A 20,277-nucleotide genomic window follows, 5' to 3' on the forward strand; every position below is an offset into this window, starting at 1 on the left:
TTGTGCAACCAAAATTGTGTGGTCAGTCTGTTCACCAGCTAGCTAAGCTTATATAATGACAGTGGTGGTGGTGGATGGTGCTAGCTGAGTGTCACAGGAATTAAAATAATGACACGGTGGTCAGGGCAGCTTTTCCACTTTGTTTGCAATCAAATAGCTTCATCCAAAAGATTACTTCTTTCTTAGGAACAGACCTTTTCATAATAACATGGAGTATCATGGAGAAGTGTAGACTCAGAGCCCACTCTTTCATTAATTTCAAGTATTTATTTGTTAAATTTTACATCAATTGAGGTTCCAGCTCAGAAAAAACAAAAAAAAAACAGGATTTCAGAAAATTATACTGTGGAGAAATCTGCCCAAATTTTGCAGGACATGAATGTTTTAAACCAAGTTTCACCAACTAATCATCTACTAAAGTCAAAGCACCTGCTCAGGTTCCCTACATGTCATTAAAATAGTTCAGTTTGGTTCAACTGTCTTAGTTGGGTTCAATATGGGGGAAGCTCAGAGTAGAGGAAGTTACTTCTTTGAAAACAACATTCGGATGATCTCAGGAGATGGGCAACAACTGTCGGGCTCCTCGGATCAAACCACTTCTGAGTCTGGGGCAATGGAGGAAATGTCTCAGCTGGGCCAAGGAAAAGGACTAGCATTGGCCTGTGGTCCAAAGTCCTGATCCAATTAAGGGAGTATAATTAAGAAAAAGAGGGGTGAACCAGCACAAACGTTTGGTGCAACGACCTTTTCGACCACATTGTCTTTAACTCATCAGTTTTATGTGCTGGCAATATTGGCATTTGGACTTGAAAATGATGAACTTACAAACTGGTAAACAAAAAGTCCTTTATTTGAAACAAAGTTCTACAATACTGATTAAGTTACGGTACATTAAAAATTGGTGTTTAAAGACCCACTCCAATGAAATTCAGGTTTTTGGTATTTTTAAAATGTTCTTGTGGCAGTTTTCTCATGATGGAGGACATTTATAAAATTATTTAAGATTAAAACTGTATTTCTAAGTATATCTTTATTTGAATGAGAGCAAATAAAAACAAGCCGTGACAGCAAAAGACATGGGTCTGCCTCATCCAGATGGGTCCACTAATAGATCCATGTACATATTCGTTTTCATTGCCTAAGCTGAAATCTGGATCAAAACTGAAAGGCTGGATAGCTCCAATATTGCTCACCATTTTTGTTGCACCAGTAATGTAGGTTTGGGGGTGTAAAGGGCTGAAAGCTAGCGAGAGAGTCCTCCACAGGTTTTATGAGTAGTACAGAGCACATCCAGAATCTCTTTACAGGTATGTCCTGAATCAAAATATTCTTTGACAGCAGCAGCTATGTTTGGGTCTGCAGTAACATTCATGTTTGTGGTTTAAAGTGGTGGTGCGCTTCATGTCTAATAACTGTCTGTCAAAATGATGGACAAACGTCTTCATCCAATTGGGTATCTCCCATAATACCTACTTTTTCCAGTTGCTTCTTTGTGTCATTTTTAACATTTCGTTTTAATTTCTGAAAATTACTTTGGTTTTCTGAAATGTTTAATTTTGTTTTTTGTTCTTTTTCTTTCTTTTTAGAAATAATTTTAGTTCCAGGAATTTTTTATTTATTTCCACTATGTAATGTTTTCTTTTTAATATTTGTTTTCCTTTTTTTAACTGTTGCAATCTCTATGATGATTTTGCGTTTCGTTGATGTGATTTGAACTTCAGGGCCACCGTAGTTAATCTTTTAACACCAATTATGTCACAGCGACCCTTAAATAAAACAGTTTTTCACATACCGTCAATCATCAACTGTTCACACGATCACCATGAATCTGCTGATTCTGACCAAATTGGATGGATTTTAGAGCCCTGTAATACTTTGTTGTTAAAGATTGCTATTAATGTAGGGCATCTGTCTCATGCCCCACTTCTTTATAACTTTTTTTAGTCAGCTTTGTTTGATGGCTTCTTCTTTCACAAAGTCTATAACACTTGAACAGCTGCAAATCCAGGGTGTGGCGTCAGGTACAGTTATGTCTTGTGTTCAAGCAGCTGTCAGTGTTCCAGTTACTGATATCCGTGGAGCGTGTGGCCACATGTTCGTTAGCTGTGTCAGATGTACAAAAATTCCCTTCCCAGTCCCACATTTCTGAAATAACCTACAAGCAGCCTCATTAATACATGATTTAGTCAGTTAACAAAACTGTGTCCTAAAAATTTTTTGTACTTTGTAAGCAAGAATACCGGTTACAGAATCTACGAAATGATGAACACAATCGACGGAAAATATCAGATTATAATTTCTGTTGTTGAAAGTTTTGCAGTGATTTGTTTAATTCTTGGGTGGGATTGAGAGAAAAGAGAAGTTCTACCATGCAGATGGTTGGTACAATGGAACAATGATAAAAACCTTGTTCTTATGCTATGTATCCCCCCCCCCCCCCCCTTACAATTAATATCAGATTCTTGCATGATTAAAAAAAAAGAAAATGTATAGACATGTGATTCGAAACAGCTTTTTTTTATTAAGATAATAAAAATTTGACATCAGGTATCTTTTTAGTAGAAAATATGAATGCCAGCATTCATAAACATACAGTATTTAAAATATTCTTATATATTAACATCTGTACAATTATTGCACCAACAATTAAAATAAAAAGGAACATATTTGTAGTGCTGCTGCCTTCTCACAGTTCTGTGCTTTGGCCTGTGTGCAAGCTCAGATCTCACTCTTTGAGTAGATCCTTCACATCTGTATACATTAGAAAATGCACATCTTATCAAACACTCTGCTACATCACATTCTTTAAGTCACAGACGATTAAAATTCAGAAAAAAAACTGTAATATTTTCATATCTGATTAGAAGCTCTGCGTGTTTAATTAAATTAAGAAGAGGAAGTTGCGAGCTGTTGATGTTGTCGTGGTCCACCAGCGGTTTAGTGCAATGGAAGAATTTTTAAATGCTGCCTTTAGGGGGTCGCTTCCTCTTAGTCGCTGTCAGACCAGGGATGATCCGAACATACCTGGAAGAAGAATCATACCCATGTCAAACTGATCAAATCTGGCAATCCACACTCATGGAAACAATTTAAGTAAAAACGTGCATATCATTTTCCACCCGTCAGTGTAACAGAAAAATATCTGAAATGTGTAGTGGTCCACTTTGTTTGTGGCGTTTCATTTTTCAGGAAAAAATTGGTCTTGTTTCTTATGGGTAAAAATCTGGTTTAGAACGTTTAAGCTATCTACCTTGAAAACTTGCTCATGTGTTGCCTCTTACCTGTTTGTATTCAAATCGATTCTGCAGATAGCTTTTCCCAAGGCATGTAATATGGCCCACATTCTGTTTTGAGAGTCCAGCAACCCTGGCAGTGAAGTCGAGAGTGAAGGCCAGTTTGACCAGCTCTGGGGCAGTGGGAGGGACGGTGGGAGGATTCGCCACAGGCGTCACTCGTTTCTCCAGGTATGCATCCACCAGCTTCTGGAAGGAGGAGTACGTCATCTGCCCAAAGAAGCTGTTTAGGATGGGATTCTTTTTCATCTGGAGGAGAGAAGAAGAGCACAACTGTCACAAGTATGGCTGTGGATCTTAACTTAAATGGCAATCCGATTAGGTTCACAAGTCAAACCACGATTCTTACTTTTTAATATGTTTCAATGGTTGCTATTTATAAGTCTAGTTAATGGATGGATGAAAACAAAAATAATATGTAAATTATCACCATCATTTATACCTTCATTTAGAGCAGGAGATCAGAATTAACAAAACATGACAGACAAAAACCAAAACTATTTTAAAAGAAATAAACTATATTTGTCACACTCAAAAGTTTTTCTGTTGACGTCCTGGTAACTTAAGCTGTAAACAATAAACTATCTGTTGTTTTGTATAATTTTAGAACAAATCCTGAGAATGTTCCCCATAGTTTTTACATCCTCTGAGTTTAGCGGACTACAGTTCCAGAAGATAGATGACAAGAAAATCATAAATGAAGACACAGCTATACCTCAAGAAAATTGACTGTAACAACTTGAAAACAATCAGTCTTTTCATCTAAACTGATATTGTTTACAATAGATTTGTTTGAGAAAGACATTTTTCATCTCTAGAGGAATTTATCACAAGATTTTTGTAATATTTGTAATATTCCCAAATTCATATAAAAACATTTTTTATTTTAATTATCTATCTATCTATCTATCTATCTATCTATCTATCTATCTATCTATCTATCTATCTATCTATCTATCTATCTATCTATCTATCTATCTATCTATCTATCTATCTATCTATCTATCTATCTATCTATCTATCTATCTATCTATCTATTTTGTACATATTTTCAATATATTTTGTACTTTGAAGGTTTATTTACTGCCAGTCACAGTAGCAACTGTGGTTTAGTTCAGTTTAGGTTCTAAAAATCCAACAAGATTCTGCATTTTAGAGCGCTATTTACATAGCCTGAAGTGTATTGTTACTACACTCTATTCGTTTTATGAAGATTGCAAATCAGCAATGTCAGACAACGCAATTATTTGTACTCGTATTTTCGGGAACTGTTCGCAACTGTTCCCTGATTCCAGCCCTAATCACAAGGTACACCTTGTGTGAACTTTAGGTCTAGATTAGAACAATGAAATGACAATGGACTAAAAACAAACAGATTTGCTATTTAAAAGGCTTCTAGAAATCAACATTTTTAACTTGTGCAAGTGGCATAATATAATCATGGTAGGGGCCCTTTACAATTCTCAATCCCTTTTGTTGTGGGACTAAGCAGTTTTAACAAAGAAAAATGTACACCAGTCACATGACATGATACAGGGCTTTCACTACTGAACGTCAAAAGCTTCTTCCCCTTCACTTGCTTTAGCTTTCAGCATAGATCCTATATCTACTGTAAAGTAGATAATGCTTTTTTGAGAAAAAACTTCTGGGCTCAGGTAAATTTTTAAAAAAGAGATCATTTAAATTAGCATTTAGGTCTGTCTCTTAGGTACAAAATCATTTACAGAGTTTAGACTTTGTCTAATCTTTATGGTACAGTTTAAAGGTTTCTGTGTTGAAGCATCCCACACACATCATCATAAACATACCCTGCAGTTAGTCCAAGGTAACTAAATGCTGTAGAGTTTGTAAGCAGTTCTAACCTTTAGACATTTCTAATAAAAATAAACACCTACCTGAATATCTATGGCATCCCCGTGCTCTATGGTCAAAGCAGCAATCCTTTTGATCAGTTCCTCTAAATTGAAACAAAAAGCAACCGGCTCTCAATACTTGCAGAACTTAAATGTCTGTGTACTTAGGTCTAAAACATGTTCATATTTGTTATACAGCTAGAGTGGTTTTTCCACAAACAGACCTATTTTTAAACACTACGTACAGAACTTTTTTCTCACCGTCTGAGGGAGTTTCTGTTTCCTCTTTGACCTCGTGCACAATCCTTTCCAGTTCCTCTGACACTTTTTCGTAGTATGAGTATGTCGGTTCAACACTGACGACAGCTGTACATAAACAGTTGTTGGTTACTGAAAGCTAGTGTCAACAGCATTTACATGAAACAGCGATGACATAGAACTAGAGCTTCTTACATACTGTTTGATATATTGCACATATGAATGATTTATCACCACACTTGCCTTCTACTCCTGTGATGTCAGAAGGGTTGAAGTCTTTCAAGGTTTTAATAGAAAGACGTTTTTTTGAGAACCGTCTCTTCAAAGACTTTTTACGTAAAGTTTTCTTTTGCTGATTGACTGAAGTTGTGTTGAGGCACGTAGTGACAGAATCAGCGCCATCAAAGTTCCCCGCTGGACCATCCGGCTCATCTGCCTTGTCATTGTTGGTCTTTGGAGACAAAAAGCCAAATAGATTTTTCCAAAACGGTGGTTTCTTGCTCTTCTTCCTCTTCTTGAGCGATTTATCAGACTCTGCGGGAAGACTTTCTGCCACATTCGATGGAGGAACGTCCTCAAAGAAAACATCAGCTTCCTTCTGCATCGGTTCATCAGCCAAGTGGAGCGAAGGATCACTGGAGGAACGTCTAACTTTTTTGGACACGGTCACCCATTTTTCCTTTCCTTTATGGCGCTTTTCTTCTAGTTTGCCGTCATTTAGGCTGATGCTCCGCTTGACGTACACCTCTAGGAGACGAACTGTGTCCTTGTGAGGAACAGAGATCAGCTGGCCATGAGCAGGCTTGTTTTTTTCTGATGCGGTTTCCATTATTGGCTCTAAAAAGGATGGGAAAGAGAAAATTGACATTAAAGTCCCACTCAGATCATATTTTGATCTATTGTGAAAGTGTTTCACAGCCATTTTTTCATTATGATTATGCCATTTTTAGCAAAGAAAATCCGAAAATCTGTGTCGGTTTCACATATTACATAGTTTCTGCAGAGCAGGAGGAGTTCATTCGAAATTCGCATCTGAATTTTGGGTGGGAGTGTTAGCGCAGAGTAAGCCAGTCCTCATTTCCCTTCATCTCTTTATTTATACTCTCTCCCCCAAAACTACATTAGCAATGCAACAAAAAGGGCGAACATTACTGTACATCTGGAGCTATCCAGGTGTACAGTAATGTTGAGCCACATGTCAGCTCAGACGAGGAAAACGAAGATGTATGTGGATCTATTTGTGGACGTATAGTAATTGTGGCTTGCCGTTGCAGCACCTGCATCACTGCTACAAGCTTTTTCCAATGGTAGTTATGTCTGCTCCTGATTCACAACAATTTGAAATACTCAAAAATGTAATTTTTTATCTCATTTTCTTAGATATGTAACTTCCATCATATGATAAATGCCACAAAAACATAAAAAAAAAAAAACAATTTTCATTGGAGCAGGTCTTCAAACTCAAAGTTTTTAGTTATTTATTTTCAGATTAAATCTCTAATGTGATACATAAACTAGATTTGCTGTTAATCTGACATCGAATACTTACTGCTTATAAAATGTAGTTTATCTTATCCTCAATCGGCTGATGAGTCATATTGTTTCTTATTGTTGCTTTTAATGATTCATTATATTAGTTCATTTATTCTACGTGCTTCAGATCTTGTTTCACCCACAGATTCAAATAGAATTTGACACACAGGTAAAAACAGATATTTCTGCGTCTTCAACTCTACTAAACACATATTCTGCAAAACAATGTTCAAACATTAATTTGAATGGAAAAGAAGAACGAACAAGAACCGATCAACTTTACAAAAGTTAAAGGAAAGAGCTTTGACGGTGTTGGGAACAAAAATAGGACCAGAAAAGGAAGAAGACCGAGTGAGGACAAAACGTTCTTCAGACACAGGATTAGGTTGCTGGATCTGTAATCTCACCTGTAAATCCGCTGGACTCCCCACAAATACCCTTTGGAAGGTGTCAACTTGAAGATGTTGTTTGTCCAGCTAAGAATCGGTGTGCGTTAAAGCCGGGTTTTAACTAAAAAGAAAGCTTCTACCTGCCAGACGGTGGCTCCGCCCACATTTCGGTCTAGATCACCTGCACTATTCCAACAAATGAAAGAGCTGGGGTTTTCCAACATGCCCGTGCGTTTATCACGATCCTTCTTTTACAGTAACTGTTTGCTGTCACCAAAGAGGGTTTGATAACACTTTTTTACGGTTTCACTGCCCTCCATTTGTGTGGGTGTCCGTCATTGGTTTCTTCCCTTGTTGCGCAGCACAGAACCACGTTTAACAGGAAGTAAAATAAGCATAAAAAACACACGAAAAAGAAACCTACATGCTCTTCCCCATTTGCTTTGCAGCACCAGAGAAACAAAAACTATACAAGGATTATTTCTTCCCCCCATAAAACCATTTTTTTCTAATTCCCCCTGCTTGCATCTTTATAAATTACATTGTCATAAATCCAATCTGATTAAATTTATGTTGATATTGTAACAATCTAGCAAGAATATCACTATTGCTGAGCTGCTATTACAATGGCTGCAATAGAGAACTATTAGCACCCCATACCTCCATGTTACTACTAATAATCACAAAATGGAAGTTAGAGTAGGAGAAGTAAACTTCCCATTTTCTAAGTCTTACCCGATTAATTTGATCACACCACAAATAGTCAAACAGCATGGAAGTGATTTCTGTTCCCAGCCCTCTCACTCATGGTTTTCACACCAAGATTCCCCACTTCCCATGAGTCTTAGGGGCTGAAGGCGACCCCCAGGTCGCTATATTATTTTATGATGGAAGACATGGAAAATTAAGCTTAAAATTGCATTTCTAGATATTTCTTTATTCGAATCGCTGTGAATCAGGCGCAGACAGAAAAATGCCATTGGGAAAAGCCTGTAGCAGTGACGTACAACGGCAAGCCACAAGCTCCCTGCTTTGCTCCATTTTGATGCATCCACTTACAAACATATATATCCATGTACGTTTTTGTTTTCCTCATCTGAGCTGGCATCTGTATCAAAGATGTACGGCTGGATATCTCTGGTATTGCTTGCCATTTTTGTTGCACTGCTAATGTTAGGTCATAAGTTGGGGTTGTGAGAGGCTGTAAATTAGCAATACAGTGTGTATACAAAGGGATGATGGGAAATGAGGTGTAATACTCTGCAGCAACAGTCCCACTCACAACTCAGTGGCGAATTTCTTTTGAACAACTGTTGATCTGCAGAAACTTGAAAATGACACAGATTTTTGGATTTTGACTAAAACAGCAAAATCCAAAGACCACAGGGACTGATTTTATGTAAAAGATTATCAGTGTAAAAATTGAGTTCCCAATTTAACTTTTGACAAATCCAAACATGGTTTTGTCACAAGCGTGGTTGGAGACTTCCTGACATTTTAAAACTATATTTGATCAGGTTTTTAAAAAGTCATAGAAAAGGAACTGAGCTTGCATGGAAAGATTTCATTTCATAAAAGGAAATGCTACAACCAGTACTAAGCCAAAAACGACTAGGATGATAAAGGGAAGTTCCCTTCACAAATTAGTGCCTTTTTACACTTTACCCTCATTTCTGTAACGATATCTAGGTCTAATATTTGTATGAAACAGTCTGCCTAAAGGTGGCAGTCAAGTTTGTATTAGACATTTTAATGGTCACATATTAAATCTCAATTAAAAAATAAACAGACATCTGCAAAGTTGTGATTAAGTGAGGATAAACTATAATGGAAGTTTATTATCAGATGAGTCAGTTTACTACTGTTAGTAAGGTACTGTTTGAAGCCAGTAGGTTAAATTATTACATAATCTTTTTTTTATCAATGAAGTTTTCAAAATTCCTAATCACACATGTCTGTTAAGCTTTTACAAGACATGGTGTCAGTCAACTGATCCAACCCAATGTGACTTCCCAGAAGAGGTGTTCTTTCAGATGAATGCAGCTGGTCTGATAACACTTGTGATTCTTCCAGGAAGTAATGAAAAAAAAAAAAAACATGCAGATATTCCGTGGCATGCGTCTAGGTTTGTGCAACAGTTGTACAGTAGAGTACAGATTACTTTGGACTGTTTTTCAAAAACATAATCCTTAGACCGAATAATTAATAATACTTTAACACCTTACAATAGTGACATCTCACACTTGTCAAACATTCTTTATGTCTTGTACCGTAAGTTGTTTTAAACACAGTGCCAAGAGAAGTAAGTGACAAATGTATTGCATTGCATTTTACATTAAAACGAGAGGCAATATGGTGTAAAAATGACTTCAAATAAAGTTATTTGTCCAAAATCCACAAGCAATCCAAGTCTGTTTAAAGTTTAGATGATTTAAATTGATTAATTGACAATATCTTTAAATAACCTGGGACTTTATTTTTTAGTAAAAGGGGTTTTGAAAATGTAATAAAACATGATAAAATGCTCAATTTTCTATTCCTTAAAACGGCTTCATTTGACAGGACTGCTTTTGGATCTATAAAAAATATGAATAAATAAATAAAAATCCTTTTCCTATTTATTTTGAGCATAAACCCAAACCACCTGAAAAGGTAGTGGGAGGAAGAAAAAACACTTATTTTTACCTATTACACATTCATAAGGTGTTATTCTATATTAGTTGTGGGTTCTTTATAAACAAAACCTCCATCCTCCAATGTCTGCTGCTCATCCACAACATCAACAGTTATAACATAAACAATTTATACATTCCAAAAATCCATATCGAAACTATGCAATATTAAAAATGAATGACAATAGTCTTTATACTTGGATGTATTACACAATAATTCTACTGAATGCCTGAGGCAATTCCTGACTCTAACTCAACACATTGATATTCACATCTTTTTCGTTGTTGTTCTGTGTATTATTACTAAAATCAAAGTGTTAATGAGTTCATGAAACCTAACTGGGAATATGGGTCAACGATTTAAGAAAAAAAGAAAGCTATACCTTAGTGTCTGACCACAAGCAGAATATTGATTTTGCTTGTGACATTTTTACCTAATAAAATGTTAACCAATATTTCTGTTATAATAGAGGTTACAGAACGTGAAATAAGTAAGATATTGCTTAAAAGGTATTGGTACTCCCACAAATTATGTCTTTGCTGCAACAAATACCATGTTATAGATTTATATTACTTTTGTATTGAGTCACTCCCATTGGTCATAGTGAATATGATTGGTTCAGGAAACTGGTGGAAACCAACTGAACTGAGAGAAAAGGGGGCTGAACTGAACCAATAAAAAACAAGTTTGTTCACTGGTAACTTACAACAAAAAAAGAAAATTGTTTTTTAAAACAAAAACAAAAAATCATTGAATTAATTGTTTTTTTTTCTTCCAAGTGTCGTGCTATCTTTAATTTTAAAGTGAATTAAATCAACCGTCTTTGTCCAGCAACGCAGAGACAAGTGTTTTAATTTTTTTAGTCTTTTCTGGAATTGAAATCGATCCCTTATTGCCAAAAAGAACACTGTTTACAGTAAAAACACAATTTTACCTTGAAGTTCCCTGTAGTAGCTAACAGAAACCACAAGGAGTCGCATTTGACTTCTTTGTTGTTCAGCCCATCAAGCACTTGTTGGACACCCTGTTTTCACGTGAGAGCTGTAGTGAAGCACAAAAAAAGACAGATGGAGTCTAACTGTGATGCTACCTTATGCCGCTTTGCTACTGAATTGGACTAATTGGTGCACATATATTTTAAAAAACCTTTCTTTAAAAGCCTAGATTGACACTTGCTGATGACAGGTCTGATGCCTTTTGCTATTTATTAATGATCTCAGATAAAAATCTTTACCAATTTCATATGCAATTTCAGTGTCTTCACTATTATTCCTGGGCATTTATGGGCATCACTGACACACTGCAGCCAGGAAATGTCAAAAACAGTGTTACACATTACCAGGTTCTTTTACCTCTGCCTTCTTGTGATTTCATCCAACACTCCCGGATTATTGCTGTTTACAGGAAAGGAGCAAAACATAACTTTCAATTATTCAAATAACCTTGATCAGTCTAAATAATTAACATTTCACACATAACAGTTTTTAATCATAATGATCTTTATTATAATAAATGTTATGTCAAAACACCACAGAATTCAGGTTTTACATCTTTAACATATATGTATTTTTTATGTTGAGGCACCTGGAAAGAGGTGGCATGAGCTAAATATTTATTAAAGGCAGGTGCTCTGTGGCTGCTCTGCTGCATTGAAACCTCTGTGGAGGTTGAGTTCAAGACACTGTAGGATGAAATGTGAGTCATGTTTTTTCCAGAGAAACAGCAATGAAAGATGAAGAAGGTGACCTGAAGGATCAAACCTGAGCAGAAAGGAGAGGTTGCTGTTAAACGAGAAGGGTATTTTCCACAACTGCATCAGGCTCCAAATTTCAAAAAGTTTATTCTGAGAGTTCAAAGTCTTTCTTACTGACTTTATTATTGTAGATTAGAGAGGAACATAGCGCCTATAAAATATAATAAATTAAAGGCACATCTTAAAACTTTAAAATATTTTTTCATAATGCTTTACCTATGGCAAAAACATCTTTTAAAACCCACAACTTACTATATTACACGTTTTTATTTAAAAGGTTACTTAAAATAAGCACATGTGTTTACAAGGCACACACATGATGGGAAGTCAGTTTAAGTAATTTACTTTATGGTCCTTGGTGAAAACTTGAAAAAAAAAAAATTTACAAGCCATAAGCAAGCACTGCCAAAATAACTATCATGCATGGGTAGTTATTATAATGATGATTAAATTAATCAATTTAATGACAATAAATGTCATGGAAACCACATATCACATATGTTCTCTCTAAATCATTAGCTATTTTACATAAAGATTTTTTACATTTTTAATATAGTTGGTCTTAGTATTGTACTTTTTATGTTTAAAGTTAAAAACAATGTGTACCCATCAAAATACAGAGTTTCTTTGAAATTAAAGTTGGTAATTATGATTTATGGGGTACAGATATGTTTAAAAACAAAGTGGTCAGAACTAATGAAATAGTATTTTTGTTCAGTCAAAATGTGGAGTTGTTGTTTTTTTTAGGTTTTATCATTTCATAGGTAGATGTGATGTTTGTGATCAGGGTCGGTGAAATAAGCCTTGGCTTCACCCTTAAACCTTTTCGGTTTATTTTGTTCAATATTTATGTTAATGTTGTGAGTTTGTGTGTTTAACCTAACCAAAATAAATGTCTCTCCTTTAAACACAATGATGTGAGAACATTGCAAAAAAAAAAATATTAATATCTATGTATATGTATATATGGTCACGTGTCTTTGTAAAATTCAAAGTGTTTCTACATATTGGACTGTAATAATGGCGTGATCCTTTTTTTGGGCCATCAAATGTGTGTTGTCCGCTGTGATGCACTTTGTAATTTTGACATCGTAGTAAAATAAACCCACTTTACCTCAATCCAAATGGTATTTTCCAATATTGAAAATCTTTTTGTTTCATTTTGAATGGTATACATAATGGTATAAGTTGATTTGATTACCTGCTTGCCTCAGACAGATCGATCTAATTAATTGTAGAAATTTAAATCAATTAACCGGTAAGATTGTTACACCTATACTTGAATTTCATGACTCTCTTAGATTCTGAGAAATGCTTATAAGCAAAAAAAATGACATTCAATTATTTGGATGTTCGGGAACTTAAATAAATGTATTAATTTAACCGTTCAGCATAACATTGTGATCATTTGTGTAAAGGCAAAACTTTTGCAAACGCTCATGGTTTGTGTAGCAACTTTAACGCTTAAACCGTCATTACTCAATTCCATTATTCCTTTAAAAGATGGATAGTTGATTTAAATTTTCAAACCATTAGACTAATATTACATATGTGATACTTTGGTCCTAAAGCATTTGGGGCTTTTTGACTTGGGTCAGAAATATGATAATGTTGTGACTTATGCAGCAGCTGGACTAAACTGTAGAATCCATATAAACTCAGTAGATGACTTTACTCTCCGCGGGGCGTAGACTGCAGCACACAGGCTGCTGTCTGTGCTGCTTGAAATCTGTTTAACGTGCCTGCTGACAGCACAGAAACCCAATCTACTAAAATGACTCACCGTGTGAGCTTTTGTGTGAGTCTTGTACATTGTTTGCTTCAGAGAGCTTTGATGCAGCTTGTCACCAGTTTGGACAATGAAAGACCAGAGTCATAGTAGAAAACACTGTCTGGGCTTGCTTTTGGCAAATTCTTACTCTTGATATATAAAGGCATTGATAATTGAGCCAGTATTATTACAGTGTTCCTCAGGGAGGGCAGCTTTGTCTTTCTGAGACTAACACTGTGAAAAGGACCAACCAGAACGGCAGGAGCACATAATGATATTTAACTGAAGGCTGGTTTTATTTTACCCAAAAAAATGCAAAAAGAAACATGTCTGAGCTAAAACACTAGGCCTACGAAAGAGATCAACGTAACTTTACCCATAAAAGCCAAAAAGAATCAGACTGTTAAAAAATAATGCGTGCCTAAAGAGAAAAAACAGGATTTTTGAGTTTGATCAAACCACCTAAAAAACAAAGGTGAAGCCAACTAAGTGACAGCCTGACACTAAAAAGAAAAAAAGAAAAAAATTAGGATGCCACCCCTTCAGCATCAAACTGTCACATGGTAGGCGAGTGAACTAGTTTTGGCAGGTTTGCACCTTTCCGTTTGCTTCCTAAATAAGAGCTTATGCAGGTAATGAACAGAATAAAACACTATAATCATTTGCGAATCAACATATATCATTAAATCATTTATACAAAGAACATTTTGATCAATTGATGTAATTATTTTAAAATATATGAATGCAGCACGTTATTGTTTATTATATCTCATATAGTTAGTTACAGCAAGCCAAAATATATTCCCTAAAATTATGTCATTTATGTGGTTGAAGAGACAAAGCAAGGGAAACTGTTCACACCGAGCTGTGGAGGCCAAGGTAGATTATGTAAATTATTCATTCAGTCTGCATATTTAACTTGATGCTTTAGCTACTAAAATGACAGCATTGTAGATCAGACAACCTTTAATGTCACTAAAGCTTCTCCCTTATGGGAATAAGAGAGATGTTTTGTGGTAGACCAAAAGGAAAAAAAGCAGGATTTTATTTCTGATGTATGATAAATGCAAAAGCAATTTCTAATTCTCACATTCTCCCCTTCACCCAACACAAGATTTGCCCATCTGATCAAGTGGGATTTCAGCTATTCTGAAGAAGGCTATAGATATCCTGTTGAAAGAATGCAAACTTTAACAGATTTTGCAGGAAAAAAACAAGTAATTGTTTTATATGATGTGGACGGCATCACAAGAGAATTTTTGGTCACAATACCAGGAATATAAGTAGCACTGAGAATGTGTTAAAGGGCCTATATCATGCACAATTAACTTTTTGAGCTTTTAAGTCTATTATAATGTTCATTACTCACAAAAACAACCCCAAAGCGGTATTTGGACTCATTCACGCATTTCTGAGTATTCCTCTAAAAACCTGTGCTCTGAGCACCAGCTTTCCAATCCACAAAAACGAGTGGGTTCTCACATTGTGATGTAGACCGTGAGGAAAACCCCCATCCAGGAAGAGTCTGTATTGCCAGCACTGCTCCTAGACTAACACACAGGCACTTTCTCCACTGAGCTATCGGTGATCAGCAAAATGCTTTTATTTTACATGCACTATATGCACGTTACTCTTTGCAAAAGTTTGGATGTTGTTTGGTTTCATGGCTGAAATGGAGACACACTGCCCAGGCTGGCTCTAGGTTGACATCATGATGTGGGCGGCACCCACAAGGAGCTAAAGGAGGTGACTCAAAGATCTAGTCGTCTTACTTCCGGGTAGGAAAATGAAATGCGAAAACAACTCATTTTCATTTAAAAATGTCATTCTTTAGTGTGCCAAAGGTAATATATTATCATATATATGGATATAGTTTACTCTGAAAGGCTTAATAAGAGCATGATGTAGCCCCTTTAAAAAAGAGTCAGCAGGTAATTGAGCCCTAACACCAAACACTGACACCACAATTTCCATTTGCCATAGCTTTATGCAAACACAAGGAACGTAGTTACAACTTTTACGTCCGCTTCAATTTGGCATGAAATAATGCAAGGGAAACTTGACTTATTTTAGATACACATTTAATGAAAGGCACTCTTTGCAGGGTAAATAAAACATAGCAAATTATGACACTGTCTACTGTACAAAGTTGACACATACAGCAACAGTCCTCACATATAACTGTTTTTAACAAAGTAAAGTGCTGTTACCAAAGTGACCACCTTATTCCATAATAATCAAAAATATTGCTTTTTTTAGTGGTCAAGTCAAGGATACAACATTCAATCATATATCACCATATTGCATACTGTAGGATTATTATAAAGGCATCCATTGACATTTCAGTACAAGCCATATTTATATGGATAATACACGCACATGTATAGAAAGTATCATCAAATGTGGCATGCATAAATGGTGTCAATTCATTTGTTATTTTCCATAATAAGTGCATTACCTATTGTGATGTCTTTCCTCACATCAGGAACCCCACACATCCTGGCTGTCCCTGCTATATGAATTTCACAATCTAAATGGTTAAAAAACTGTTATACATTTAACCTAAACATACACATATAAGACTTTCCATTGCTGAGAAGAGAGGTATTTCTCATCACGGTCCATTGTGCCGTACAAAAATAAGGAAAATAAGGCAAATTGAGAGCTTTTTTCTTTAACATGTTATCGTCATTGCTACATTATTGCTCGCATTTTACTGTTTCACAATTAACAAAGTTCCCCTGCCAAGAAGAGATGGTTCAAAGTTCAAAAAGTGCTGAAGAGACATGTTTGTAAAAACATGTGCTTATAAGGTGGCTTTGCATATAATAAAAATGATAGCATGATTGATTTATAGCGCAATCTGTTAAATTTGTGGAGTTGACAATGAAAAAAAGTCTTATTGTAAAATTAGCTTGGGATGTTATGCTGAATTGCAGACCTAGGCATCTAAAATGTATCCATCCTAAGAGCCTAACAAAAGTAAAATAAACTGCTCCTGTTTAACATTGCTGTGATAAGAAGAGAATTATCTTCAGAAAACACATAGCAGTGTTCAGTTACCTTGTGTAAGCCGTTATGAAAACCCCTGATTTTAATCACTATAGGTACATGCATTTGCACGATAGTCAACATTAACTAAGCTTGATTTATACACTGCAGTCAATTTACAGTAGAAGCCTACTGGCAGGCATACTACTGCGCCAGCTATTATCTAATTTCACACAGATACGGTTACACTGCGTCACATGGAGAGGTGATGCTGGCAGAGCATTCACAGCTATAGATTTGCTGATAAGACAATGTGCGCCAGTGCCCTCTTAGCTTACACAGCACACGTTTGCCTGCCCTTGAACAGTCAAGGCTGTCTTAAGCGTGCTGATGATGATTAGGTGCAGTCCATCCATACTGATATGAAAACATTTCTGATTTTTCACTTTCAGTGGGACATAGATAGTCTCATACAGATCATGCACATTTTAAAACTCTAGCTGCCTTTCAAATATTAACAGTATTTTAATCTACAGGTTCAAGGCAAACAGACCATTCTCATTAAAATCAACCGACAGTGTTGTTGCCACGATGTGTTAATTGCACTTTGACACATCTACTTCCAGACAGGCACGTGTGCAGAGGCTGTCTCACTGCACAGTGCATATTAATACTGCAAATAACTGCAAATGGTGTCATGTTTGAAGTATAAAAAGTAGCTAGAAAGCTAATAGACATGTTCATTAACCTCTGTGTGGGTTTTGTGCCTGACACATTTACAAATCCCTCACATTTTCCATCAGTGCATTCCATTTTTGTCATTCTGCCATGTTCCGTTACTTTTGTTTAGTGATAATGTGCTTTCGTACTTGTTAGCTGCTGACAGTTTCTGAGAAGCATCTGCTGCTGCATCCATCACTTGTTTTTCCTGCTGCTCAGTCTCCCGGTGGTAAAAATAGTTAAAGTTGGAGACAATGACGGGAACAGGCAAAGCAATGGTTAGGACACCAGCAATGGCACATAAAGTGCCTACCATTTTACCTCCCATTGTGATAGGGCACATGTCACCATAACCGACAGTAGTCATTGTAACCACAGCCCACCAGAAACCATCCGGGATACTAACGAACTGCGTCTGGGGCTCATCCACTTCAGCAAAGTAGATGGCACTTGAGAAAAGGATGACTCCTATAAAAAGGAAGAAGATCAGCAGCCCAAGTTCTCTCATGCTGGCTTTCAAAGTCTGTCCCAGAATCTGAAGACCCTTGGAGTGTCTAGAAAGTTTAAAGATTCTGAAAACTCTCACGAGTCGGATGATTCTCAGAGTTGCTAAGGACATGTTTTGCCCTGAGTTTGGATCGTCATCCGGTGTGGTACCCAGTTCAGTTCCCAGAGTTACAAAGTAGGGGATTATGGACACAATGTCAATGATATTCATTATGTTATTAAAGAATTCACTTTTGCTGGGACACACTACAAAACGGACACCAACTTCAAAGCAGAACCAAATGATACAAATAGTCTCCACGATGAAAAACGGATCAGTGAGGTATGCCACTACTTTGGAGTGATGCGTTGAACTGTCTTGGGTGCCATTTATTATTTGGATTATACCCGAAGGAAAGTCCTTCTCTTCTCTGAACTCTGGCAGAGTCTCCAAGCAGAAGATGAAGATAGAAATTACGATGACTAATACAGAGACCAGAGCAAAAGCTCTGGCTGCACTGGAGCTTTCCGGGTATTCAAACAACAGCCAGAACTGCCGTTTCAGTTCATTGGTAGGCAAAAGGACCTCAGGTTCTTTGGTAAACCCTTCATCCTCACGGAACTGCTCCATTGCCTCATGACCCAACTCATAGAAAACAATTTCATTAGCAAAAATATCTAAGGGAACATTGGCTGGTCTGCGGAGTCTCCCTCCAGACTGATAGTAGTAGAGGATCCCATCAAACGATGGGCGGTTTCTGTCAAAAAAATACTCATTCTTCATTGGGTCGAAGTAATTTATCCTCTTCATGGGGTCACCTAGCAGTGTCTCTGGAAACTTGTTGAGGGTGCTGAGCTGGGTTTCAAACATCAAGCCTGAAATATTTATGACAACTTTTTCATCCTTGTCTTCCATGTAGTGCTTCTCAAAAAGATCTTCATTGTCATAATAGTCCTTTGGCATCTTGCTGAAGACGCTGTCAGTGGGAGACTCACTGTTGATGAGGAGCTTCAGATTAGAAATCAAACTGCCACTGCTGGAGTGTGCCTTGGAGGTTAGTGTGGGAGGAGTGGAAGGTGATAGCCCATCTTGAGCAGAGTGATGCCCACGGCGTCCTCTGCGTGGCGACTGTTGAGGGGAATTCAAGTGGTGGGCAAGGAGGGTCTGATCTGGGGCTTCTGAAGTAGGTGAGGTTGGGTAACCAGAATCACTGGGATCACCCAGGTTGATGCCAACATCATCCATATTTTCAAAATTAACCAGTGGAACCTCCATCGCCTGCTTAGTCGTCAGCCACACTAATACGTTGTGCCCAATTCAGGAAACAGAGGAGACGCCTCAACCAGCTCCACACTGAATGTCCTGCAGGACTTTCCTCCTGTTAGTTAGGTTACCATTCAGGCTACAGTTCGCTCCTTCTGAATTCACCCCTTTAGACAATCTGCAAAGCAGGAACAGAGGAAAAGAATGTTACTTTGTATTTTTGTTAAGTGGTGCAGTCCAGTTTTGTTGGTAAAGAGGTTTTTCTGTCAGCTTCTGTTTGCATCAGCAGAGAAGCTGCCATCTGATACTTTGCATGTACAGTTATTTTTTTCCCCTTCAGTTTCTCTCCAATGCCCTAAATGAAAACACCAACTTGGCAAGATTGACTGCAAAAGTGCTTACATGCAGCATGGAGGATATTATTGCTGTCATGTGCAACAAAACTGTTTCATTCCCTTCTGGAAAAAAAAATCCATAAAAAACTAAATCCATATTATTAACAGACAGTATAAAATCCCCTAAATTGAATGCATCCTTGAATTCCTGATTGTTTCTTTGTAGTCACCAAATTGGTCTATTTCAAGCTGGCTGTCGTTAAGGATTGTCCATTGTGCTTCGATTTAGTTTGTTTAGCTTGCTGTATATCATTACTTTTGTCTGGTTCCGGCACGTAACCAAACCCAGACACATGCTATTAGACTGCAATGCACTTGACACTTTGGGCCCTTTGGACTCGTGTGACTCTTTCCACTAGTGACACAGCAGATAATATACCACCCTGGGATGTATAATTCAATCTTATGTAAGGAAATTATACAGCGCTTATGCAAAAAATATACGTATTGATTACCTATCTAAGCAAAGAGGGGTTTCTAAGTTTAAAGAAAAGGTCAAAGAAAAGCATAGAAACACAGAATTGCAGTTTCCCATTCTTAGAGCGCAGAAACTTTTAAGAACACCAGTTTTTGCTTTGAAGTGAAAATAAATGTCACTCCTTTCTGAACTGAGGTGACATTGAAAAATGAAGCACATAGTATGCTCCATGGATATTTGGAAATTTTTGCATCAAAGGAAATTAAAATGCATCATGTAATCTAATGTTGCCAGAAAAGGAAACTGAAATCAAATAGATTGCAAATATCTGCAGCGCTTACCCGTGTCCCCAGCTCTGAAGAAGTTTTTGTGTCCTTTCTATCCTGCCTGACGGCTTTGCTCTGCTCACCCTCATTCCCTTCACTCTCCCCCATCCAAACTCCCAATCAAGAGTGTCTCTACCTCTATTAAAGCTCCCTC

The 20,277-nt window shown here is 36.9% G+C and overlaps 2 protein-coding genes across 2 annotated transcripts; both read right to left on the minus strand.

The window, feature by feature from the left end:
- Positions 1 to 2,496: 2,496 nt before the first annotated feature.
- On the minus strand, positions 2,497 to 7,686 carry LOC101169932 (uncharacterized). Its single transcript, XM_004068793.5, has 6 exons — positions 7,345 to 7,686; positions 5,648 to 6,241; positions 5,408 to 5,512; positions 5,189 to 5,250; positions 3,282 to 3,542; positions 2,497 to 3,024 (listed from the first exon to the last, which is right to left on the minus strand). The coding sequence occupies exons 2-6, from the start codon at positions 6,231 to 6,233 to the stop codon at positions 2,989 to 2,991; spliced, it is 1,050 nt and encodes a 349-aa protein (XP_004068841.1). The 5' UTR covers positions 6,234 to 6,241; positions 7,345 to 7,686; the 3' UTR covers positions 2,497 to 2,988.
- A 9,482-nt stretch (positions 7,687 to 17,168) lies between these two features.
- LOC101171239 (potassium voltage-gated channel subfamily A member 10) lies at positions 17,169 to 20,277 on the minus strand. The gene is made up of 2 exons (XM_004068717.5): positions 20,139 to 20,277; positions 17,169 to 19,162 (listed from the first exon to the last, which is right to left on the minus strand). Exon 2 carries the CDS (start codon positions 18,994 to 18,996, stop codon positions 17,314 to 17,316), a length of 1,683 nt encoding a protein of 560 aa, XP_004068765.2. The 5' UTR covers positions 18,997 to 19,162; positions 20,139 to 20,277; the 3' UTR covers positions 17,169 to 17,313.

The sequence above is a fragment of the Oryzias latipes genome, chromosome 5, assembly GCF_053564925.1.
Source record: "Oryzias latipes strain Hd-rR chromosome 5, Olatipes_Hd-rR_3.1".
In the NCBI taxonomy this organism is placed as follows: domain Eukaryota; kingdom Metazoa; phylum Chordata; class Actinopteri; order Beloniformes; family Adrianichthyidae; genus Oryzias; species Oryzias latipes.

Coding starts and splice junctions, on each gene's coding strand:
- LOC101169932 (XM_004068793.5), bottom strand. CDS start 6,233: ATGGAAACCGCATCAGAAAAAAACAAGCCTGCTCATGGCCAGCTGATC. Junction 5,251..5,407: donor AACAGAAACTCCCTCAGACG/GTGAGAAAAAAG, acceptor GTTTCAATTTAG/AGGAACTGATCAAAAGGATT. Junction 3,025..3,281: donor ATCGATTTGAATACAAACAG/GTAAGAGGCAAC, acceptor TTCTTCTTCCAG/GTATGTTCGGATCATCCCTG.
- LOC101171239 (XM_004068717.5), bottom strand. CDS start 18,996: ATGGAGGTTCCACTGGTTAATTTTGAAAATATGGATGATGTTGGCATC.